Source organism: Schistocerca piceifrons, chromosome 9, assembly GCF_021461385.2.
Source record: "Schistocerca piceifrons isolate TAMUIC-IGC-003096 chromosome 9, iqSchPice1.1, whole genome shotgun sequence".
NCBI lineage: Eukaryota > Metazoa > Arthropoda > Insecta > Orthoptera > Acrididae > Schistocerca > Schistocerca piceifrons.
This window is the reverse complement of record NC_060146.1, coordinates 133347781-133374823: the sequence shown is the minus strand read 5'-3', so window position 1 is coordinate 133374823 and position 27043 is coordinate 133347781. Positions and strand designations below refer to the sequence as shown.

At 39.9% G+C, this 27043-nt stretch overlaps 1 protein-coding gene across 1 annotated transcript in view; it reads right to left on the bottom strand.

Moving 5' to 3' along the window:
* The window catches only part of LOC124716755, a 120392-nt gene that overhangs the window by 54918 nt on the left and 38431 nt on the right, over positions 1 to 27043 (bottom strand). The window contains exon 4 of the mRNA XM_047243299.1: positions 5083 to 6567. Coding sequence (XP_047099255.1) covers positions 5083 to 6567 — 1485 coding nt within the window. The remainder of the gene's footprint in view (positions 1 to 5082; positions 6568 to 27043) is intronic.

Genomic DNA, 27043 nt, shown 5'->3' with positions numbered 1-27043 from the left:
ATAATTATGGAACTACCGTTCATTAGAGCCAATAGCTGAAGGCATCAAAAACAAAAAACACTGCAATAAATTTACAGAGCGATCTGCTGTATAATGAACACTACTTCCAATTCCATGAATAGAACTGATTGAATACAAATTATCAGGAATGTTGATTCAACAAAAGTTTGACTAAATTATCCTATTTACAATACTCTTTTCCTCACACATTAACTGGATAAAGAAGTCACCCCTAATAACTAAGTTCTAAAAATATTTTCGGCAAAGTCTTATTCAAATGTTACCATCACAGTTTTACACAACAGACTGATGATAGTTTCACCAGTGCCTAGTGACAAAAATTCTAAAGCAATATAATTCTATTGGCTACTGCAGTTTCAATACATTTGTGAAAACATGTAACTTACGTGCAAGAGTTTAAAATTAAAAAGTCTATCACCAATAAATTAATTCTTTCATTGAGCTCATAACAATGTGAGCACAATCCATATTTTTATATGATTAGCATTTATGCTAAGCTGATCATTAATGTGGAAGAAGGTAATGTGATGTATCTGCAGGTTCTGTTCTATCTTACATGAAGACAATGTAGCTGTACTGTGCAAAGACTGCGGACAACATTTTCATTCTTGACATAATTCAACTGGCACCTCACCACCTGTCTTTTGCACTAGGAAACATTCGATACCAGTAAAAACATGACAGTTATTGCTAAGTACACAGCCAAATTTCTTAAGTTTAGGTCACGGCAACCGGTGGCATCTTTTTTGAGAAAGTTAAGGCAAAAGTTATCAGTGGAGAGCGTCTACAGTCTAGATTTAATCCTCATGTTCAATAAGAAATATAGTAAGAAATTTCTGGCAAAATTTAAATAATTTAGGACTAAAAGGTATGCACACTGAATAGCAGAAGAGTTGAGTCCCCGATAGGCACACACAAGAGAGGACGAGCACTTTGCTAGCTTCCTGAAGAAATCTATAGACAAGCTAGAGTAGAAATATATATGTACATATGCGTGCGTGGCACCAACATTGTGCCAGCTGGACAGATAATAGCAGGACTGCAGTTTGGAGGGTGGACTGGATTGGGGATTGTGTATGGTGGAGTAAGTAGATGGAGAAAGAGGCAAGAAGTGCAAGGAGCAGTTGGGGATGGGTAACTAGCAGCTCACAGAGAGGCAGCTTGTGTGTAGGCTAGGAATGTGGGGAGGGAGTGGTGACAGCTGCACAAGCTAGGCTGCGACACGTGAGTACCACAGCCAGCAAGGGGCAGCACACAATGAAGTGCCGAGGAGGTGTGGACTGGGAGATTGGGACACAACAGAAGAAAAGGAAACTGTTGGATACATGGTGTGGAGACAGTGAGATAGTGCAGATTGACACCAGGAGTAGTATGAGAATTAAGGACGTGTTGCAAGTGTAACTCCCATCTATGTAGTTCAGAATAGCTGATGCTGGAGGGAAGGTGCCAGATGGCATGGGTTGTAAAGCAGCCACTGAACTCCAGCACCTTGTGTTGACAGCGTGTTCTGTCACTGGGTGGTCCACTTTGTTCGTGGCCACAGTTTGGTGTGGCCATTCACTCTGATGATCTGCAGAGTTGATATATGACAAGGCTGCTTTCATATGTGACCCTGCTTCTGATGGGATAGGATAAGTCTGTTACAGGACTGGGCTGGGATGTGGTGGGTGGGTGAATCTGGCAGATCTTGCACCCGAGACTCTTACAGGGACATGACACTGTGGCAAGGGGTTGGGAGTGGTAATAGCACAGGGATGGATTAAGATGATGTGTAGGTTGGGTGGGCAACAAAATGCCACTTTTAAAGGGGTGGGAATGATTTCGGGTAGGATATCCCTCATTTCCAGCCATGACGATAGATAATCAAAGCCTTTCTACAGTGACTCTCAACCATTCCCACACCATCACCAACTGGATCACTACTAATCACTGTCCTGATGCCACCTCCCTTCACACTAATACCCAATGCCCTTGCCACTATCAAACACTATTTCTCCCTACATTCTTTCAATTCCAAACCCACTACCCATTGCTCACATACCTTACAAACTATATCCTCACGCACAACTTCTCCTAGGAGAGGAGGGTATATAACCAAATCTGTGGAACTGCCATGGCCACCATTATGACAGTCTTCTGTGCCAACCTGTTTATGGGCATCTAGAGGAAACCTTCCTACTTTCCCAAAAACCCAAACCTCTTATCTGGTTCAGGTTCATTGATGATATCTTCATGAACTGGACTCAGGACCAAGACACTCTACCCTCATTCCTCTACAATCTCAACATCTCTCCCATCCACTTCACCTTGTCCTTCTAAACCCAATGTGCTAACTTCCTGGACATTAACTTTCACACCTCTGATTGCTCCATCCACAGCTCTGTCCATGTCAAGCCCACTAATCACCAACAGAACCTGCATTTTGACAGCTGTCATCCCTTACACACCAAAAAGTTGCTTCCATACAGTCTGGCCACCCCTGGATAGTATATCTACAGTGATGTTCCCTTGCCCAGTATGTTGATCTGATGGTCTCACAGGCACTGCCTCCCTCTCCCCCCCAAAAAACTAGCCCGCAAATAGGCTTCCCGTGTGATGTCCTGATACACCGCTAATCCCCCAACAAACCCCAAGAACCAGCTGCAAAGGAGCACCACACCTGTCACGCAATATCACCCCAGACAAGAGCAACTGAACCATAACCTTTACTAGGGCTTTGATTGCCCATCATCATGCTTGCAAATAAGAGACATCCAACCCAAGATCCTTCCCACACCTCCTACATTGGCATTCCTTAGCCCACTCAATCTACACAACATCCTGGTTCATCCCTGTCACTCCCACTCCCACCCCTTGCCACACGGTCATATCCATGTGGAAGACTCAGCTGCAAGACCTGCCCAATTCACCCACCTGGCACATAACTCCAGTCCTGTCACAGACTTCCCATCAGAAGCAGGGCCACCTGTGAAAGTGGCAATGTCATATATCAGTTCTGCTACATTCGCCGCATAGTATATGGGAATGACTACAGCCAATCTGTGGCCAAGAACGAACTTCTCTACCCAGCTGGGACACCCCCTGCTGAGCACAACATGCTTAAGTTCAATGGCTGCTTCAAAAATCCATTCCATCTCAACCCTTCCATCCAGCACTAGCTGTTCTGAAGTACATAGAAGTGAGTTATCCTTGCAATACATTCTTTGCTCCCATAATCCTCCTTGACTCAATTTCTGCTAAGCCAGTCCGCACACCCTTTCTGCAATAGTTGGCCCTTCCATTGCCCGGTCACCACCTCCCAATACACATCCTGTTGATTGTGCACTGGAGCTCACTGACTCTAGAGAGAGGGAGGGAGAGGGAGAGGGAGGGGGGGAGAGGGAGGGAGAGAGAGAGAGAGAGAGAGAGAGAGAGAGAGAGAGAGAGAGAGAGAGAGAGAGACCGCCTGATATTGCATGCATGGTCTAGCTCAATTTCGTTCGGAAGTAAGTTCTCATCTTGTTCTGTGTGCACCTATGAACGACTCAATGTTTCTGCTAGTGGGTGAACGTCTCCTTTACTCCTAAGTTATTTATGTTCAATAAGAAACTTACTGACAACTTGTGCTTTGAATTTATTATGTTTTTATGAACGAAAAATAGCAGAAATCATAAACTCTGAATGTGTTCATACTATAGATTATTTACAATTAAATATATATTCATTTCACAGTTCCAAAACCAGACATTTATACATATTATGAAACAAAAACTTTATCACCTTATAAAGTTCCTCAAACTCAATGTGACAAACAACCAAGAGCTGTTCAACAATATGTCACTCCAGTCCCACACTTACAATTACATGCAACAGCCATAGACATGAAACAAAGTGAACTGTTATAGAAATATAACAAACTTCTGTTTCTCATTTGCAAAATTGAATTTTTCTAAGCAATAAAGATTGCTACAGTGCTCATAGCATACAATAGTTTAAAAAAATATCATGTGAAAATTGTAATTATGTAAATTGTCAAGGACCACAGTCCTTGTACATAGAATCACACTGAAAGCTCAATTCGTAATAGGGTCAAGACTCTTGTTCCACAATAACAGAGGAAGGACCGAACCCACATGACATTCTTCTCAGAGAGAGACAGAGACTAGCATTTTTAAGCACCAACTTTTGTAATTTTGTATGATTTTTTTCTTTCTTCCTCTTCCCTTCCCTCCCCTTCCCCTAAAACTTCAGTGTTCTCTGATATCCTCTCATTATTATTATATCTCCCTCGCAAGACAATTGCAGAGGAAGTTGTATGAGCTAATCTTGCAGCTTATCAGCAACAATAAAAGGAGGTGATTCTTATATATATATATATATATATATATATATATATATATCAATATAATGGAAGGAAACATTCCACGTGGGAAAAATTATATATAAAAACAAAGATGAGGTGACTTACCGAACAAAAACGCTGGCAGGTCGATAGACACACAAACATACACACAAAATTCAAGCTTTCGCAACAAATTGTTGCCTCATCAGGAAAGAGGGAAGGAGAGGGGAAGACGAAAGGAAGTGGGTTTTAAAGGAGAGGGTAAGGAGTCATTCCAATCCCGGGAGCGGAAAGACTTACCTTAGGGGGAAAAAAGGACAGGTATACACTCGCACACACGCACATATCCATCCCTGGATATGTGCGTGTGTGCGAGTGTATACCTGTCCTTTTTTCCCCCTAAGGTAAGTCTTTCCGCTCCCGGGATTGGAATGACTCCTTACCCTCTCCTTTAAAACCCACTTCCTTTCGTCTTCCCCTCTCCTTCCCTCTTTCCTGATGAGGCAACAATTTGTTGCGAAAGCTTGAATTTTGTGTGTATGTTTGTGTTTGTTTGTGTGTCTATCGACCTGCCAGCGTTTTTGTTCGGTAAGTCACCTCATCTTTGTTTTTATATATATATATATATATATATATATATATAAGAGTCAATTAATTATCTATGCCACTTTCCCTACACACAGAGCACCAAAACAATAGCAAGTCTTCACAACTTTGCTCCACAGTACGTACATTCATACTGTGCTAGTATACGGGACAACTGTAGTATCACTTTCACCAGGATGTGCCTTCCTGATATGCACCGTCAACCTGTACTTACGAGCGTATGCTTTGTGACAATATGGACAAGCTGCTTTCTCCCGATGACATTCAGCATGCACTCTCAGGTAGGCTATCGACGTAAAATTTCTGTGGCACACCAGGCACTCAAAGGGCCGTTCACCCCTGTGGACTCGTTCGTGATCTTCCAGTCTCGCTTTGTCCGCAAATACCTTCCCACAGTCGGCACACCGATGCGGAGCGTCCGGATCTGGGTGGAGAGCGGCCATATGTCTTAAGAGGTGGGCCTTGTCCGAGAACCTACGCCCACAGTAAGCACACTCATAAGGCTTCTCTCCCGTGTGCGTCCTCATGTGTATTGCCATGTGTGATGTGTTCGAGAATCCCTTCCCGCACTCGGGGCACGAGTGCGGACGGGCTACCGACAGCGGTACACTGCCAGTGTCGACAGCATGTGTTCGCAGGTGGCGGATGAGACACGGCTGCTGCCGGAAGCGGTGACCACATATGCGGCACTCGTAGGGCCGCTCTCCCGTGTGTATCCTCCGGTGGACGTTCAGCCTGGCCCGGTCGTAGAAACGGCGCCCGCAGTCAGCACACTCGTACTTGAGTGCATTGGCATCGTGTGTGGCAACGTGGCGTTCGAAGCCTGGACGTGTCGTCAGCTGCTTGCCGCACTGCGGGCACTTGAACATGCAGGAGGCAGCTTCTTCTCCGTCAGAATGGGCAGTTCGTTGGTGTCGGAAGAGCTCGACTGGCCGTAAGAAGGCACGTCCGCAGTCTGTGCACGAGTGCTTTGCCCTGGCACTCTGGTGTTCCTGCGTACGGTGCACATTCAGATCTTTCCGGCTCGGGAAAGCCATTTGACAGTAATGGCAGATGAAGATTCCCTGAGCATCCGGCTGCACGGTTTTCCGAGATGTCCCGTCAGCACCTGCAGCCACATCTACACTGCCATGTGCCTTTGCGAAGTGGGTATCCAACTCGTGCTGGCTGGCAAAAGTGGTCATACACACGACACACACAATTGTCCTTTCCACCATTACCTTCACAGTGCTGTTCAACTGAGACACAGAGTTACGTGGCCGCAACCTCCCTACCACGCAGAGATGAATATCGAGGTGTTCCTGCTTCGTGAAAACTCGCTTGCAGAGACTGCACTTAAATCTGTCCTCCTCGTGTCGATTTGGGCATCTTCGGGCAGTGGCCAATACGTAGTTTTCCATTAAAGGCAGATCCTTTCTTTGGAGTGAAAGCCCTGTGAGATCTTGTGCATCTTCCCTCTGAGAGTGAATATGTATACTAAACCTCGGATCAGCCTCCTCAACTTTGCTCATCAGAGGTCCACTGTTGACATCATTCCAATGCTTCTGTCCTGTGCTTGTCACCGGTACTGGCATCTCCAGATTCTGCAACTGCGACGTGACCAGCACGGATCCATCACCCTAGAACACCAGACAAGGCTGTTGGTCTTCTGTGCGTTTCATGTCTCCTCTTCATTTCAGCACAAAATGTTTCACAAACACAAGAGTCCTCCACTTACATACACCCGATATAATATCACATACTATGTCATGAAATTATTGTGTTCAAAAACACTGATAAAAACACACAGCAGACTTCAAGAAGAATACGAGCAATGTTTCACACACACACACACACACACACACACACACACACACACACACACACACACACACACACACACACACACACAAAAGCAAATACAACACTCAATCAGGCCAACGTGAACATACAATGTAATGTAACAGATTGATATTTGCCTGCTGGGCTACACAATACAGCTGATTACTAAACATCACAATACATGACCATTTCGTTACATGAAAATATACATATAGACTTGTCTTGATTTTCAACGTACACTAATCATTGTATAATGGCATGAGGAGTAATAGTTCGTCCACAAAAAAAACAAACTTAATAAAATTATGTTTAATGACAAAACTGAGTAATTGTAATATCAACAACTTTTAATTGGTTAGTCTTCAGTATGTATTAGAACAGTGTTTTTTGTACAAAGTGATAAAACTTTAGCATTTGGGTCTCCACTATTGTAGGGAACTAAGATTCCCAGTTCATTGTAATGAAATTTGCACATTTCAAAACTAATTAACAAAAGTACTCGTTTTACAGTATAAAGCATAGGAAAGATTTGCACCTCTCAAAACAATTTATTTAAATTATACTACCGTTTTCTGTGAATCATGCTGTCATATGTAAATAAATTTGAACAAATTTATATTCATTATAGATTATGAACAGTTATCATCACAACAATGTTGCAAAAGGTGCACACCATCAGAATACTACATAAGGGCTAGTGTCAGGCCAAACTAGCTAGTGACAGAGTTCAGTTGTTAATATTAGTAGTGAGTTGTTCAGTATTTGTTTGACACAGTTTTATGAATAAATTAAGGGAATTACAATGTGTTTTGATTTTTATTTCAGAATGTAAAAATGTGAGATTTATGAAGTAATGAACCATAATCCAAAAGCAAACAAGCCTTGGACACCAGTACTGAACAAGAATGAATCATGGACACCCTTGATTCATCAAGTTAAGAATCAATACATTAATGTATTGTTTCCTATTTTCTCATCATTTGCAGTGTACTCATTAACTTAACAGAGTACAACACAGTGTGTGAACTGAATTAGCAAATTAAGTATGTTGTATATAGGTGGAGGAACGTTACAACAAAAAGCACTGTTTACTTTCTCAAGTACAGCATCCATTCTGCAATGAGAATTTTAGTGACTGGAAAAAGACATATGTATGTTTTACTGTTTTCCATGCTAGTTTCTAAAAGCTAAAATTAATCAACACCTAGGAGAAGGCCAACCTGGATTTTGGCCAAAAAAGGAACCAGAGAAACTATAATTCCACCATAAATGATCTTAGGAAGAAGAAATGAGATGAACAGGAAAAAGTATGCCACATTCATTATAGAGTTTACTAGAAGATACTGTTTGCAAGGCTGTAGTAGGCTGTGAACTTATCTGTTTAATTTACTTACAGAAAGTGTTATGCAAACAATGAAAAGCAGCATCAAAGAGATGAAAGTTAATGGTAAATGAATACATTGTATTCTATTTGCTGATGATACAATAATCTTAGCAGATTCTGAAATGGATATTAGCTACATGTTACTCAAAAGAGATGGGAATGTTTTTGTTTGTGAGTTTGGAACAGGCAACAGCTTAATCATTCAAAGCAAGATGATGATGATGATGATGATGATGTTGCTCTGGATAACCACAAACTAAAAATAAATACCAATAAGAATAAAATAATGGTGATTGGTGAATCAGACAGACAAATAAGGGCAAACATTAAGATGGCAAATAAAATATTAACAGAAGTAACTGAATTTTGATACTTGGAACGTACAGCAACAGATAACACCAGAATTATAATGAGCAGTCAGAAATTAGAGTAACTTATTTATTACCACCACTTTAATATAGAAGAAAGAACAAAATTCTTCTAATCATTTATTTGGAATATTTTAAGCACTGGATGTGCATGGGGAAACACGAAAAGAAACGAAATAGAAGCAATAGAGATGTGGATACAGAGAGGAGCCACAAAAACATTCTGGACTGAAAAGAAATCTAATGAACAAATACTGAAAGAAATTAATGAGAAAACAACATCAATTAGCGTGATACAGAGAAGAAAATCTAAGTTACTAGGATACCCACAGTGTAATTCTCATTGAGCTGATATATATGTGCTGCAACCCACAATACAACACGGAAGCAACCCGCACTGGTGGAATGCACAAAATGTAGTTGAAGCGACTTAATTGATTCGCACCGAGACAACAGCAATGTAACTCCATACCATCTGGCGTATTACATGACGAATATGGAGTACTGGTGGCTCGATGTGTTTTATACGATACACTGGAATGTAAATTTCAAGTCATCTGACATGCTTTTTTCATATAGACAAAGCACATCCATCCACATAGTTTCTCAGTTATTCCTTTACTTTTTGCATAAAATTTGTGTGTATTCTTTGCTAAGCAGTGTTTCCCACTTGATCTTGGGGAAACTATCTAATGAAAAGAAAATAAATAAATAATTTTTTTGCATCTTATTGTTTTATATCACAACTTGATCACAAAGTGCTTTCTTTTGGCTATTGCCCATAGTTATTGTGATACTTTGGGAACAATTAACACACAGTCCATATTTTGAAAAGTTTGCAGTAAAAAAATGTAGCTGCTGACCAATTTATTCCTGGTGTGTTTTAGGTCACACAGTGCCAGATATGAAATGTAGCTATTACTCAGAAATTTTACATATGTGGTTTCACCATTCTGACTCAGCAACCACTGCGAATTAAGACACAAAAGAATTACAGACATTGGCTATGAATGGAGACTGATTTAATTCAATGGGTAACATTGAAAATTTGTGCCAGACTGGGATTCAAACCCAGCTCCAGCACACTGCTCGTCAAACCCAAATTCTCAACTTATCCACACACTACTATTGTAATATCTCTTGCCCATATTCTGATTACTGACGACATTTCGCCGATTCCAATGAGTTTGAGCCTGATGTGCATCCGCACTGTAGAGATCACTGACTGTCCTCACCTTAATTACTGAAACTGCTTTTATCGCAGGAAGGAGACACACGCCATTTTCCATTCTCGATTAAATATATGACATATTTGTAATTTGTCTGTACCAAAGCTTGCAACGATATACTACATCACTACATGTGATGATACTGCCGCCTGCTGTGTCTCGTTTTTTGTCATAGATAATTGTCCTGTTGTGCAACCTCTCTTGCATATCTTATCACCCCAGTGAGAACCGCACCTAATTTGATGCAACAATTTCATAAAAAGCATCTTGAGAGGAAAAACATTAAGGAGAAAAAAATTGAAAAGCAGGCCCGGAACATCCATATTACGAAGTATTATCAGTGGAATGAACTGCAGAAACTATAACCAAATGGCACGGATAGTAAGGAACAGAGAAAGATGATTTCAACAACAACAATATGTTGCCTTTAGTGTCTGAACCCTGTGCCTATTTCTATCTCCTGGAATGAGCTCTTCTTGCCCTCCCTGCCTACAGTTCTTCACACTATACTGAATAGCTTGTTTGTATTTTGGTATGTTGCACAGTTAGTTTTCTTTGTTTTGGTGGCTGTGTGTATTCATTTCAACTGTTGCTGCCTACCTTTATGTCAACAAAGCTCACAACCAATTTCAAGAGCAGGAATGTTAAGTTTCAGCACTCACTGGATGTCACATGAGTATAGGATTGCCCTACATTACACAGAAACAGGAATTAGTGGGTTAATTAGGGGATGGAAACTGTGCTTGGGGCGTCAGTGTTGCTCAACTGAATCTCCAAGTTGAAGTGAGAAGTTGACTCTGCAAGTGAAAATAAATCTTATAGTCCTTGTGGGTGACAGACAATCTATCAGTAGACTGACACTTTTCATACTGAAGGCAAAATAAATGTGATACTACTGTAATACCCTTGTGGTATTATTTTACAAAGACCTAGATAAGTTATCACAAACAATAATTTGTCACATGCTGAATGAGTGAAGACACAATGTGGACCAAAGTTAAGTGAACTGCAGTAACACTGGCATTCATACAAGGTCAATGATTTTATTATTATTAGAAGTCACAGTGAGGTACAATTGTGTAAATGATATTACATTTACAAGCTGAATTATTTTCTGGGCACACTACTGGAATTTCGGAAAAGTCACCACTGCCTACTAATTCTGCAATTAACATACACATCTCCTTGTTTGTACATTGCAGAATTATCTTTAGCCCTCACGTAAAATTGTTTGCAGCATAAATATAGTCAAATAATAAATATAAATTTATCGATACATAGAACATACAGTGTAACGAATTTTGAAATGACAACAATGAAAAGCCATGTTTGAACAGTATACTATGGATGGCTTCTCATTATGCAAATTGTAATGTAGTGAATAGTACATTAACATTGAAATGTGTACATTAACTGTAATCACTCAACACTGGGTACAAAGCACTGCAATAATTTTCATGATGTAAAGTGTAATGTTGTAAAAAGTATATTAATACTGAAATGTGTACATTAACTTAATAACGATATTGGGTACAAAGCACTGCAATAATGTATCCAGAAGAAAATAAAACAGCAGTCAAATGGTGAAAACATAATCATTCAGGCACTCACAAAAGGATTCACCTTCAAAATTGGATAGGAATGTGGGTCAGTGTTCTCAAAACTTATATGTGGAAAATTCAGAAAATGTTGACAGAACACCTTCAATAACAAATTGACCAAGGTTTGTAGTGTAACAAGAGATTCTCCAGAATAACACGTTCCACTGTTATTCTCTTAGGCCATCGAAAAATGCTCGTGAGAGAAGAAAACATGTTTTAGATAGATAGTAGATTGTGAACACACAACTGTGCGCACCTTATGTTGATATTTGCAGAGATAATGAATGAAACGCAGTTATAGGACATCAGCAAGTGCGACAGTGATTGGGCATCTCCACTGCTGTGAAGAGATTGCCTATGCTTAGGTATTGCGGCTTGGTGGTGTTTGAGATGGCAGAGAGAGAGAGAGAGAGAGAGAGAGAGAGAGAGAGAGAGAGAGAGAGAGAGAGAGAGAGAGAGAGAGAGAGAGAGAGAGGGCGGGGGGGGGGGGGGGGGTGACGCTGTCTTAAATATAAACACCAAAGAAAACGAAAATGTTTTAAGTCTGATATGTAACTTTAACTGATGTACTCCTTGAAGTGATGTCAAAAGATTCACTCCATATACAGTTACTGCAAAATCTGTTCATCTTATTATGCACTGGTTTTATTTGAGCAATCAAACACAGAAGTGTTCTTTTAAAAAGGGTTGGCTCAATTCATAGTGAGTTGGCATAGTTATGAGCTCTCTTACAGCCCTCGACCCTCTGCAGACAAGGTATAATTAATGGAACTGAACAGCAGGTCAACAGCTTCAAGGAAATGCAACAAGGCGACCAAGGGTTAAAGTAAGGCCAAAGCTGAGCATAAGAAGCATCAGGGTGACAGGCCAGTCGAGAAGTGAGAACTTAGCTACAATCCATAACAAGGGAATCCCCCATTGTTCAACTACTGGCTGCAGTATACAACTAGTAATTTTACTGTTGATCCTGTATTGAAAATGAATGCAGGGTGTCAGACAAAATGCCCCAATTTGAAACACTTTTACTGAACATAATAACGAACCCAGCCAGTTTTGTTGTGTGTTAGATGGTATATTAGCCATAGGATTTTATTATTTACAATTTTACTACAAGTTCATTTTTTTTCTTTTTAATCTTTTTTTATTTGTAGAGCTAAAAACCAAAGTAACTGAAGTATTTTGAAATAACTGAAAATGGCAGTTAACGTTGAAAAGGCATAATCTGTGTATTGATATGCAGAATTCGGATTCATTATTGCAGTTCAGTGATGTTTCTGCTTAGAACAGCACAGAAACCTTCCCAATGTCACTAGAATCAAGGTGTGAAAAGCAGAGATTCTACAAACAGGATCTGTTGCTAAAAAGCACGGTGGAGGATCATCGTAAACTCCAGGGGATACCATTAAACAATGGAAAATTCAAGATGGAATAACAACAACATTATGAAGGAGATAGCTGCTACTCACCATGTAGAGGAGACGCTGAGTCACAGACAGGTACAACAAAATGACTGCTACTCACCATCTCCTCTACAAGAGGCTAAACTTAATACCATTTCAAATATGTTTGCAAAAAGTCCTACAAAATCCATTAACATGGCATCACATCAACTCTCTGTCAAAAAATCAACTACGCATGACCTGCTACACAAGCTTTATGCATACAAACTGCAGTAGTTATAGGAGGTGAAACCCAATGATAAACCCAATTGAGAAACGTTTGCCAATTACAAGCTTCAGCAAATAGACATAGCCAGCAAATTCTCATCTGAGATTGTTTTCCGATGAGGCAACATTTCACTTCAGCAGAAAGACTGACAGACTAAATGTGCGAATTTGGGGTAGTGGACATACTCTCGGAGCACAGAGAGTCAACATTTTGTATGGCTTAATGGAGGATGAAATTTTTTCTTTGCAGTGACAACTACGACTGGTCACTCATGATTGACACATTAGCTAATTTTGAGTTCCCTCACATAAGACACTGACATGCACACTGCTCTTCCAGCAGGATGGAGCACCTCCAAACTGGCATGTGAAAATTTATAACACACAGAATGCTGGATTACCACGAAGATGGATTGGGACAGGTGTCCAATCCCATGGCCACTCCGGTAATGTAACTCTCCTGGTTTCGTCCTGCTGGGATACGTTAAGGGCAGGGTGTATCATATCAAAAAGACAACTCTGAAATAGCTTAATGAGAAGACCAGAGCTGCAACTGAGACAGTTACACCACATATGCTAAAGAATACCTGGAGAGAAACTGAGTATCAACTAGACATCCTCCATGCCACTCTTCGGGCTCATAAAGAAATGTGTAACTGAACAAACAAAACTTTGTGTACTCACTGTTAGGTGAATGTTCTTTATGTATCGAACACATGTTGTATTACAGACATGTCAAATTACGGTGTTTCAGCTCGGGTACATTGTACCTTCCAAAACACATGAAGGCTGAAAAACACTGAATATAAAAGGCAGAGAAAAGTTACTTCATCTAATGAAATTCCATTCTCTTTAGTTGTTTCTAAGGAATAAAAAACGACCACTTGCATAAAAGTTATGTAATTTCTATGATGCAGTATACACTGCAAAATATTTGCTTTATCCTTGAGATAACATGCATTCACAGTGTAAATGATCATCACTTTGGGCAATTAGACTTAAATAAAATGAATCTTTCAGAATATATTCCATATTAAAACTTCTCAAAAGGTTAAAACTGTACACCAGACCATAACTCAAGCCCATATCTCTCCCTTTGTCAGGAAATGGCTCTACCAGCTAAGAAATCCAAGCATGTCTCAGGAACAGTCCTGTCAGGGCCTCCTAGCATTTCTGAACTATGCAAAGACACACTGACATACATTGCCTGTGAGAGTCTGTAGTTTTTCAGGCATAGTTGAAAAGCACTGGTAGATTGAAGCCTGGAGTCGACTGAGAGATGCACCCAGGCAACTCAACCTATAAGAGGACAGCTTGCCACAAAGTTTCAGATCAGTGCACATTCTGCTGGGGAGTGGAAAGATCATCCTGCAAACAATCCTGTAGGTTGTGACTAAGCCATTTCTTCACAGTATCTGCTCTTCTATAAGTGCTATTTCAGCAAAACGTGCTGAAATGTATGAAAGAGATGCCAGCATCACACAGTCATCAGAGATGGACTGTGTAACGTTGACACTAACACTCTGTCTGAGACTCTTTGAATTCTAACAAGTTCTAAAGCAAGAAATTGTTCCAGAAGAAAATGTCCACTGGCTGAAAATGCAAACCTAGAGTTTGTAAACAAAGTAATTTTAACCATCAAACGTATCAATGATGTGTCTTAAAATTTTTTATCTTAAAAACTATGTTTGTCATCTCTCTAATGTCCTTTCCAAGAAATACTGTGAAGACAAAGCCTCCGGACAACCTAAGCTACTCACTCAAAAAATGCCAAATATGCAACCAACAAACATGTATGACTCCTATTTGCTACTACTGTTTAACTAGGATAAAAAATTCCATAAGTGAGATTAACCATTAAGTCCCATAATTCTGATCCTTTAAAACCTTTATAAGTGTGAATGTAGACACACCTATAAGAGAGAGTTGTTTTTTCATGTCTGGACCTTTGTGAGATGCTCTTGACCTTCTGGTTCGATAAGCAGGAATGGCTTGAGTTACTTTATGCATAATTTTAAATACGAGGCGTGTCCAAAAAGTATCAAACTTCCTTCTTTCCCCCATAACCCAATGAAGTGTGACAGACTTTCTCCAGTGAAGACGTGGTGACTGACACGTGATTTTTTTCTCACCAGCAGGAAACAATTGTCACTGGCAGTCGGCCTTCGAGTGAGGACGTGTCGAGGTACTCGGCGAATTCCAGTAACTCGTATATAGACAGAACAAATTGAGCAGTGATACTGCGTCAAATTTTGCCAGCAGCTTGGTGATACCTAAGAGGAAACCATTCACAGGATTCAAAGTCTTTCAGGGATGATGCCATGATCAACTCACAAATAAAGGAGTGGTACAACCGTTTCAAGGACAGCTGCACATCAGAGGTCAGGGAACCATGTTCAAGCAGGCCCTGAACAAGTAAAAACGACAATACCATTGAGCTAGAATGGAACTCTGGTCACTAAAGACCATCATATCACACTATGAGAACTTGTGAACGAGACAGGAGTAGGCGTCAGTTTAAGGGTACGATCCAGAAACTGAGATGCACTCATCACAGTGGAAACATCTGACATCCCCAAGTGAATAATTTCTTAAACATGGAATTTAAAACTTCCTTTTGCTATCTTCTACTGCCAAATCAGAGTGGTCAACAAGTGACTGGATGGAAGACTTAGACCCACTTACAGATTACATATGACCAGAATTTTTTTGGATTCTCCACCAGATCTTTAGCCCCAGAAATGATGGTGGTAACTGTTGTATGCTTCGTACATAGATCTTTTCACAGACACACAAATCTCTACTAATAATTTGCTCATTCTCTTTTGAACCAAGAGTGCAACAGCCTTTGCTTCCTTAGAATTTTTGAATTTTGTTATTAAACCACAGTGGGTCTTTCTGTCCTTAATCCACTTACTAGGCATATACTTGTCCAGAACATGCTTCACAATCTGTTTAAACTTAGCCCATAATTCTTCTATGTCCATCATTCTGGAACTAAGTGACTACAGTTCACTGTCTAAGTAAGATGCTAACAACTGCTTATTTGCTCTTTCCAGCAGAAACACTCTCCTAGCCCTCTTGAGTGATTTATTAACTTTCATAACCATAGTCTCTATGATGGCACCACGATCACAAATCCCCGAATCTAGACTGACACCATCAATTAGACCCAGCCTGTTTGTAGCTGCAAAGTTCAAGATACTTCCACTGCACGTGGACTGCTGAACTAGCTGCTTAAGACAGATTTCGGAATAAGTGTTCAAAAGCGCTTCACAAGTCTGTCTGTCTGTCTGTACTCCTTGCAATGAATCCATACATGTCCCAGTCTGTACTTGGTAGGTAAAAGTCACCACAAACTAGTATTGCATAATCAAGGTATTTACGGACAACTGAGCATAGACTTTCTTTTAATGACTAGAATTGTCACAGCGGAGTCAAGTGGTTGACAAAAACATTACGCAATTAACTTGGGCAATTAACTTGGGCAATTAACTTGGGCAATTAACTTGGGCAATTAACTTGGGCAATTAACTTGGGCAATTAACTTGGTTTCACTTAGACCTGTTATGTGTGACCAATAACTTCACTATCACACTCAATTTCAACCTCAGTAGAGACAATATTTCTGTCGACTGCAATGAACAATCCTACCCTCCTATGGCATCTAATCTGTCTTTCTGATAAACATTCCAAGACTCGCTAAATATCCCAGAGCTTTTAAAAACAAAACTTGAAATTTGGAGTGTGTTTGAAACAGGAGTAACAAAGTGAAGTGCTATGTTACATCATCTTACCTGATTCCATAATTTATGACAACAAACCATCACAAAGCAGTACTAACAGGAGGCTCTTTGTGACGCTGTGTGGTGCAAACAACCAGGTCTGTGGGCAGCACTTCATCCCGATAATGCAGCTGTCCATTTTGCGCATCCGATTCAGACATTTATCCTAAAGACAACATTCCTGCTGTTGTTCAGACCACCTCCTTCCCCTAAATGGATCTGGGTAACTTTCGAGTATTTCCTAAGCTGAAAATTTCCCTGAAAGGAACACGATTTGAGTTGAGAGAAGACACTGTGCGGAATGTGATGACCCAGCTGATCGTCATACATTCCAAAAGCATTTCCAACAATGGCAGGAGGGCTGGGAGAAGTGTGTGCATTACCGAGGAGACTATTTTGAAAGGAAGTAGGGATCTGTACATATGAACAAATAAATGTATTTCTGCCAACTAAAGGTTCAATATTTTCTGATCACACCTCATTTAAAATACAGTAAACATGTGTCTATTATTAAACATTTCCCAATCTGGATGCTTTAGAAATGTGCGGATAAAGCAAACATTGTTTATTTGGAATTACTATAGGAAATGGCATATGCTTAGTTTATAAAAGATCAGACAAACATGCAAGTCACCATTTCTCTGCACGCTGAGAAAGCTAAGAGACAAACACAAATCAGTGTTTGCATTACATTTTAACCTTGAAACCTGGTGTGTGTTTGAAAGTGGAGTTACAAAGTGAGATCCTATGTTCCATGGGCTTAACCTCATTCAATAATTTATAAGATGATAAAACATAATGGTACTATTACTTCTTAGTGGTCTGAGAGACATGGAAATATTAAAAGGTTAAGAATTTCTTAACACTGAGAAGTTCCTCATGGAATGGATCAAACAAACAAACAAACCCTTGCTGAAAATATCTGTTGTTGTTGTGGTCTTCAGTCCTGAGACTGGTTTGATGCAGCTCTCCATGCTACTCTATCCTGTGCAAGCTTCTTCATCTCCCAGTACCTACTGCAACCTACATCCTTCTGAATCTGCTTAGTGTATTCATCTCTTGGTCTCCCTCTATGATTTTTACCCTCCACGCTGCCCTCCAATGCTAAATTTGTGATCCCTTGATGCCTCAAAACATGTCCTACCAACCGATCCCTTCTTCTAGTCAAATTGTGCCACAAACTTCTCTTCTCCCCAATCCTATTCAATACCTCCTCATTAGTTACGTGATCTACCCACCTTATCTTCAGCATTCTTCTGTAGCACCACATTTCGAAAGCTTCTATTCTCTTCTTGTCCAAACTGGTTATCGTCCATGTTTCACTTCTATACATGGCTACACTCCATACAAATACTTTCAGAAACGACTTCCTGACACTTAAATCTATACTCGACGTTAACAAATTTCCCTTCTTCAGAAACGATTTCCTTGCCATTGCCAGTCTACATTTTATATCCTCTCTACTTCGACCATCATCAGTTATTTTACTCCCTAAATAGCAAAACTCATTTACTACTTTAAGTGTCTCATTTCCTAATCTAATCCCCTCAGCATCACCCGATTTAATTTGACTACATTCCATTATCCTCGTTTTGCTTTTGTTGATGTTCATCTTATATCCTCCTTTCAAGACACTGTCCATTCCGTTCAACTGCTCTTCCAAGTCCTTTGCTGTCTCTGACAGAATTACAATGTCATCGGCGAACCTCAAAGTTTTTACTTCTTCTCCATGAATTTTAATACCTACTCCGAATTTTTCTTTTGTTTCCTCTACTGCTTGCTCAATATACAGATTGAATAACATCGGGGAGAGGCTACAACCCTGTCTCACTCCTTTCCCAACCACTGCTTCCCTTTCATGCCCCTCGACTCTTATAACTGCCATCTGGTTTCTGAAAATATCTACATCTACCTAATATCGACATCCACAAAGTATTCCCACAGATGTGTTACTGCTGAAAGGAAAAGCTCATGACTACACTAAAAAACAATGGTTGGTTACATGGTTTTAAGAAACAAAATGTTTTTGTTTTTAACAAATTGGCTGTAGACAGCAAATCAGTGGATCAACACATGTGTTGATCTAGCGATTTTCTTCAACGGGTAGCAACCAGACAACATTTAACACAATGCAGATGAGACATGTTTGCTTTTCAAGTGCTTTCCAGGTAAAACTTGTTGAGGAACATATGTAAAACAACAATGTTGCGGACTGTGCCTGTATGCCCGAGGTCATAAATGAAAACACACAAATGATTTTTTGATGAGGCAGAAAAACGCTATAGGGAAAAGCACGAAGCTTTAAAAGCACTAGACAATTTTGAATTTTCAATGAATACTGATCAGCCAATGTCTGATAAGACTGGAAATCATGTTCAAGGTACCAAAACAGGAAAACAATGAAAAATAAAAGTTTTCTTTACATAAGTATATCACTGTACATAATAATATTTTGGTTAATTATGCTGTAAGTCATTACTGTGTTTCTTATTTCCATGTGCACTCCTTATCTTGTTTCTAATCTTTTGTTAAACTTCCCTAAGTGAGAGATGCAGCTGCTAGAACTGGATTAAGGAAAACCTCTTTACGTGACAGAAGCCACTTTTACTTTGACATAAGTGAGGAACCAGGTGAGAGAGAAACCTCAAATCCACTGAAGATGGTGACCAGGAAATATGCGTTATTTAATCTTCACAGTCATCAGATCTGTCTTAGATATTTAAAGCAAGGTTAATAGAGACAACATCACATTTTTCTGCTGGTACCAATTCCTGTGCTATTAAATAAACAATGTCGAACACAAAAGTCATTTCAGAGGCTGGCAGTTATCTTTGCTGCACAGCAGCACTGAAAACCACAGTACAACCACTTAAACCTTTACAGGACATCTATAGAGAACCACAGTTCAAAGAAGACAGTGCTTCTTCAGATTTGGGATGACTACAAAATGACCACTACTGCTTCCTATATATTGGGGTATTTTTAAAAGCTGTCCACAGCTGCAAAACAGGTATTTAATAAAATGAGATGAGGACATTATCCCATCAAAGTGAGGAATCAAGATCAGCAATAGAGAAGTGGTGTAAATACATTAACCATATAGATTGGTGCAACAAGGACAAGGAGGAATGCCATCCTACCGAGCCTTTGAATTTGGCCCAGCTGACTGCTAGTTCTCAGTGACTTTCAGGAGATTTCACCATTATCCAGATGGCGGTGCTGTGGTACTTCCACTGCAATGCACAATTTTTCTGGGGCACCAGTGGTACGTACTTCTCACCACAACATAAACATGCCCTCCTCAGATGCTTCATTGACAGTCATCACAGTCCAAGAATGACATTAAGCTGTTCCACCAAAATATAACAAAGTTTCAGCGACACCATTCAACACTATTCTTGAGAGCCTTGTCAGATGCAGCCACACAATACCCATTTTCTATTCAACTTCGTGTGCATGTGCTTCACACTGCCAACAGCGCAAGCACACTTGTGAATTCTGCGCGAGATTTGTTCAAAATGGAGGGCATGCATCACAACGTATTACTTTTCAGTTTCGATGGGACCACTGTCTTAAGCAGAGGTATGTTTGACCTCTGCTTAAGATAGTATTAAGACTCACGGCAAATAATGGTTGAAAGCACCGATGATGGCTGTTAATCAGTTGAAATCGATTTGCAAAAGTGAATAAATAAAACATGATCTTGTGACTGGTTGCTGCATATTTGATAATTTTATGGTTTACGGTCGCTGCACGACTTGGGAACCACATGGAGCCCACCATTCAATACTAAATGTATCTTTATGTCTACAAAGAAGTTATGTCACTGAATTTGTCTCGTACAAAATTTTCTATTCTAGTGTAAAAAATACCATAGTTCCAATTTTTTACGAAGTGAATGCCCTTATTTCAGTGATTAATGAAGTAGTTTGGAAGCATGTTGGTCTTCATTTCATGAGCTCCTGGTCACTATTCATCTGGGTGAAGAGAGGGAGCAAATATCTTTATTTGAGATCAAATGGGCACCTCAGTTAGTTAGTGTGCGTGTGTGTGTGTGTGTGTGTGTGTGTGTGTGTGTGTGTTCACCAAACATAGAGCATGCTAAGGATTAGACAGGCATGTAAAGAAATGAGAAACTCCTTAGCAATACCTCAACTTTGACAGCTACGTTCTATTCCACACCAGTATTTCCTACACAACCATCTGTGGACGTCTCACCCACAGGGATCAGCAGTCTTCGTCTCCAAGTACAATAAAGGACTTAGCAAGTTTTTACAGAATGAAACTACTCTACCAACCTCAATGAGAAAAAGTGTTCCCATATGCTATCACCACAAACATCAAACTTTTTTTCACAGATACTAATTACTTGTCCATTATTCGGTATCACCCAGGACTTGAACAACTAAATCCCGTTCTCCACCAGGGCTACAGTTGTCACTTGTTGTAACCTGCAATGAAGAATATCCTCCTCAAAAACCTTACACCCCTCCCAAAGTGGTAGTCTATCAGTCACCCAACCTATGGGAGGTATCTATTTGTCCCTATGCACTCCAGCTTCCAATTCTTGTCCTTAAGGTTGTGTCCCTTGGGAAGATCACAGTACAAGCCTTTCCTCGTCCCCTCACCTACCACCTTTTGTTCTAGCCCTGTCACTGACATCTGTGAAACCAACCACACACTGACTGAAAATTCAATCTGCTGGGCAATCACCAACAATCACACGGACATATATGCCACGAGGATATTTTGTTTCTAGGTTAGAAGCTGGTGAAGATGGGCAAATGTGGTGACAGTGAAGGCTAGTGAAACATCAGAAATAGCACTGCAGCTAGTTAACTGTCTGGTGAATCTGACCGTTTCTCATGAGTTACATGAACTTTAGAAAATTTACGTTCTCATACAGTGCACATCATCTGCCTCCAGTTTCACAGCATCTGCCTGCAAATCACAGTTTTGCACTTCAAATCACAGTTTTGCACATCTCCAAAAACTGTCTTTAATGATGTGGCTACCAAGGGAATGACACACAATCCACTGCATGTTTCTCATCTATCAATTTAAAATTTTTAGGTTAGCAAACACAGTAAGACAATGAGAGTAGAAATCTCAATATATCCTTCCAACTGCAACAACACTTTGGGTTGGGTTGTTTGGGGGAAGAGACCAAACAGCGAGGTCATCGGTCTCATCGGATTAGGGAAGGATGGGGAAGGAAGTCGGCCGAGCTCTTTCAAAGGAACCATCCCAGCATTTGCCTGGAGCGATTTAGGGAAATAACGGAAAACCAAAATCAGAATGGCCGGACACGGGATTGAACTATCGTCCTCCCGAATACAAGTCCAGTGTGCTACCACTGTACCACCTCGCTCAGTAACAACACTTTATTTTTACTCTCCATCTATACAGGATGTTACGGAATGACACTTTAAAAGTTTGGGAGACAGTAGAGGACGAAATTTGGAATGTTTTGCAATAACAAACCTATAGCATGAAATGTGAAAAAGTTTCCACAGCAGTGGGAAGTGTTTGACCACCTATCACTTCCATCCAACCACTGACGCTATGTTATTATTGTGGATGGAAGATTGTAAATGCCCAACTAGATTAGTATAGCACAACCTGTACAGAAAGTTGTTTACTTAGTGCTTGTCGTCCATCAGTTCACTACTTCCATCCACTGGTGCTGTGCTGTGAACACATAGCTAGTCAATGTGAGGCCTTGTAGAGTTATCTGCTTATCACGCTTCAGATGCTGTAGTTATGTTTTGACTTCATGAATGGTAATAACACATTTGAAGAACTTACTGATATGCATTTGTTTTATGGTTAAGCTCACAGGAATGCCAGGGCAGTTCACTGGTGGTACACAGGAATTCCAGAACAACTCATTGGTTGTATACAAATTGCAAAACGATTTGGAAAATATATCTAAATAGTGTGTAAAATGGCAATTGACCCTAAATAATGAAAAGTGTGAGGGCATCCAAATGAGTGCTAAAAGAAATCCGTTAAACTTCGGTTACATGATAACGATAAATGAGTCAATTCTGAAGGCCGTAAATTGAACTAAGTGCCCTGGAATTACAATCACAAACAATCTGAATTGAAAAGAACATGTAGACAATGCTGTGGGGAAGACGAACCAAAGACTGCATTTTATTGGCAGAACACTTAGAAAATGTAATAGATCTTCTAAAGAGACTACCTACTCTACACTCATCCGTCCTATCTCAGGAGTACTGCTGTACAGTTTGGGATCCCTACCAGATAGGATTAACGGAGTACATCAAGGAAGTTCAAAGAAGAGCAGTACGTTTTGTAGTATCCCAAAATAGGGGAGAGAGTGTCATGAACATGATACAGGATTTGTGGTGGACAACATTAAAAGATAGGCGTTTTCACCGAGGCAGAATCTTCTCACAATATTTCAATCACCAACTTTCTCCTCTGAATGCAAAAATATGTTGTTGACATCAACCAGCATAGGGAGAAATGATCACCGTAATAAAATAAGGGCAATCAGAGCTCACACAGAAAGATATAGGTGTTCACTTTTTCCGTGCGTTGTTCGAGATTGAAATAATGGAGAATTAATTGTTAAGGTAGTTCAATGAACCCTCTGCAAGGTAAATAAGTGTGATTTGCAGAGTATCCATGTAGATGTAGATACACAGGAACATTCAGATTACATTCTAGCATCCCATTATTCACTAATGTTTATTGTTGACATAAACATAGAGGAACCATGTCACCTAACACACAAGAGGCACTTGCAAGGAGGAGGACATGAAATCCTGAATTTCTGGCGGGTTCTGCACGGTATGCACGTTCATCCATTCCATGACTGATCAATTCAAACCTTGGGACAGCCCCATGGAAATAATGCTCACAGTGATTACTTTGTCAGTGCACTACTGCCTCCAATTTTCCAGACCTGACACTGTTAACTGATGAATCAACTTTTACAAGGCATTTTTAACTCCCACAACAGACACCAATGGGTTGTAGAAAATCCATGCACTACTCTTATGAGAAGTTATCAGGTGATATTCTTAGTCAACATTTGGGCTGGTATTCTTGGACATCATCTTACTGAACCACACATCTAACCAGATCATGTGAAGTTTCTAGAGAATGCCTTGTCTATGCATCCGGAGGACTTCCTCTTGCAATTGTGTGCTAGTTTGTGGTTTCGGGACAATGGTGCTCCAATGCACTTTGATCACTGAGCTGAAGCAGGCTAATTCAGGCAGGGAATAACTGAAAGGGATGCCCAGTACCTTGGCCTGTGCATTGCCCTGACCTCACCCCCCTTGACTTTTTCCTCTGGGGACATAAAGTCCCTTGTATACTCAACACCGGCAAGAACAGTTGCTGACTTTATTGAGCACATCTTTACAGCATTTGATACCATCAGGGGAAAATGTGGAATTTTACAGAGAATCAGACAAAACATGGATTGTCATTAAATACAGTAGTGTGCAAAACTTAAGCACAAAAATAACTTTCACATGATTTGTCACTGCCAAGTAACACAGCTCAATGAAACTTGGACCATACATAGAAAGAACTGCTACATTGTAGTGTAGTATAGCATAGAATAGTACAGTAGAGTACAGTACAGTACAGTACAGACTGTAACAGGAAGAAATATGCATTGAGATGAACAGAAATGACATTTTTATTCAAAGATAATAATTAAACTAAAGACACTGAAGACACCGAAGTTCACAATGCTCCCATGGGCATTAAAAACAGTGGGATGTGGTTCTTAACTGGGTATGTAATCACTACAGATGGCCATAAGTTTGATAAGGAGTTTTTGTGGTAGGTTTTCCACTCCCCCCTAGCATGGTTGACAGCTGCTGGATGGTCATTGTGGACTTGCTGCAATATGTCTCTCCAATACATCCCACACATGCTAAATAAGACTTAAGTTGGGGGGATTAGGCAGTCCAGTTCATTCGACCATACAGCAGTTATTAAATGAAACAACAAGTTTACTGTTACCAATCTCCGTTTATTGATCTCCACAACACATTTCAAAGGTTTACACCTCCATCATCAGGTGGATCTACATTTGTTAGTATGACATTTGTGTGTGTAGTGTTATGATTTTTTGGAGGAACTAGTGGCACTGTCTAGTGGAGAAACAAAACACTATTTGAGAACATGGTTTTGAGTTTCTTTTGACAAAAAATTAAACATATCTCTAACGATAAACGTAAAATAAGTAAAATAGAGTACCTCCAGTGGTCACACGTTCCTTTCACTGTCGTAACACATGACATGTAAACTGTCATATTCTGTAAACAAATATGGTGTCTGGAAACTATTGGTGCAAGGATTGTATAGCAGAAGAGAAAACATTATCAAAAACGTACAAAGAAAATACACCGTAACAACATTACAGAATAAATTTTAAAGGATCTGGAGGGGTTTGTTTTGAGGTGTCGAATACATGCATTGGAATAAATACTTCTGGTAGTATGTAAATCCGATTTTGACAAGTTAAAATAGCTTACACTTCATACTTGTTTATTCGATCAGGTGAAATGTTACAAACTTTAAGTATAATAATAATATTGGCTACAGTGGTAAAATTATACACAAATAACAATTTTTGGTTGGGATTCATAGATAGCTATGAAAGGCTGGGGGCAGAGGGAGAGGAAGAGGAAGAGAAAGAAAAAGTCAGAGGGAGAGAGAGGGTGGAAAGAGTGATTGTATGACAGCAAACTTTACAAAGCAAGATGTCTGAAGATTATATCTGTTACATGTAATAACTGCCTAAAGGTTGAGGTGGTACATTGGTTAATGCTTTAAAATATGCAGATGAATGTACATATAGTTTCAAGCTGACAAGGGGTACAAGCTGTTGGTGTGATGATATATCTGTAAATGAGGTCAATCTCTTGTACAATAGGCAGCTGTCATGGTAATATAACTAAATATTAAGGTGTGAAGGTGTGTGCGTGTGCGTGTGTGTGTGTGTGTGTGTGTGTGTGTGTGTGTGTGTGTGTGCACGCATTGCAATTTTAATGACATATGCAGTTGCTGAAAACAGAGATGATACTATTATAAATTTTGTCTTTTTGTCATTTAAGATGGATTCAGGTTCTTTTGTTTGGTGTTTGTATATTTGGAGTGTTTCAAGGATGTCTAGTTTTCTGCCTTTTGGTTGGATGTGTAGGATGCTGATACTTTTATTGTTAATATGGTGTTTTGTTTCATGCAGGTGGGTGGCTATTACTGATGTGTGGTATTTTTTGTTTTTTAGTGCTGTTATGTGTTTTTTGAATCTAATCTCACATAATCTGCCTGTCTGGCCTATGTAGAAGCAGTCACAGTCCAAACATTCAATTTTGTACACACCAGTGTGATGAAGTGGGTTTTGTGGGCTGATGATGTGGGGTAACTTCTGTCCAATCTTGTTGTCTGTGGTAAAGGATATGCTTATGCCTTTTCATTTGAAGACATTGGCAGTCTGATATGAAATGTCACCTAGAAAGGGTTTGTATGGAAGACGTTATTTTCTTTTTGTTTTTTGTGTTATGATTGCTTTGCCATTATGAGTGTTTTAGGGTGTCTACTATGAAGCTGTTATAACCATTTGCAATAGCTGTTTGTTTTATTATTTCAATTTCTTGATCACATTTGTCTTCAGAGAGTGGTAGATGGATAGCTCTATTGATCATGTACCGGAATGCTGCCATTTTGTGGGCTGTGGGGTGACGAGTTGTGGATTGTAGTGTGTGTTGTGGTAGGCTTCCGATAAATTTCAAACTGATGTCTGTTATTCTTTATTCTAATGGCAAGGGAGTTGTTGAATAACTGGTTCAACTCACTGATGTCATCTTTAGTGACTTTGATTGAAATGATGGTATCATCGACATATCAGTAGTAGTAGATGATATTTCTGAGGAGGTGGTGATTGTAATTCAGGATTTTGTCCTCTAAATTGCTTATAAATACAGCAGTTGTTAACTGTGCTGAAGGAAGAACTCCTCGACAACCTGGCCAGCATGGGAGCACATTCGAGACCACAAACACACACTTTTGGTGATCACAAAGCCTATTAAGAACCACATCCTGTCTTTTGTAGTGTCCAGAGGATCATAACGAATCACGGTAGCTTCAGTGTAATTAGTCACTGAATAAATGTGTCATTTTGATTCTTTTCATTACGTACTTCTCTCTGCACTATACTAGAGTAGTTCTCTCTATGTATGGTCTA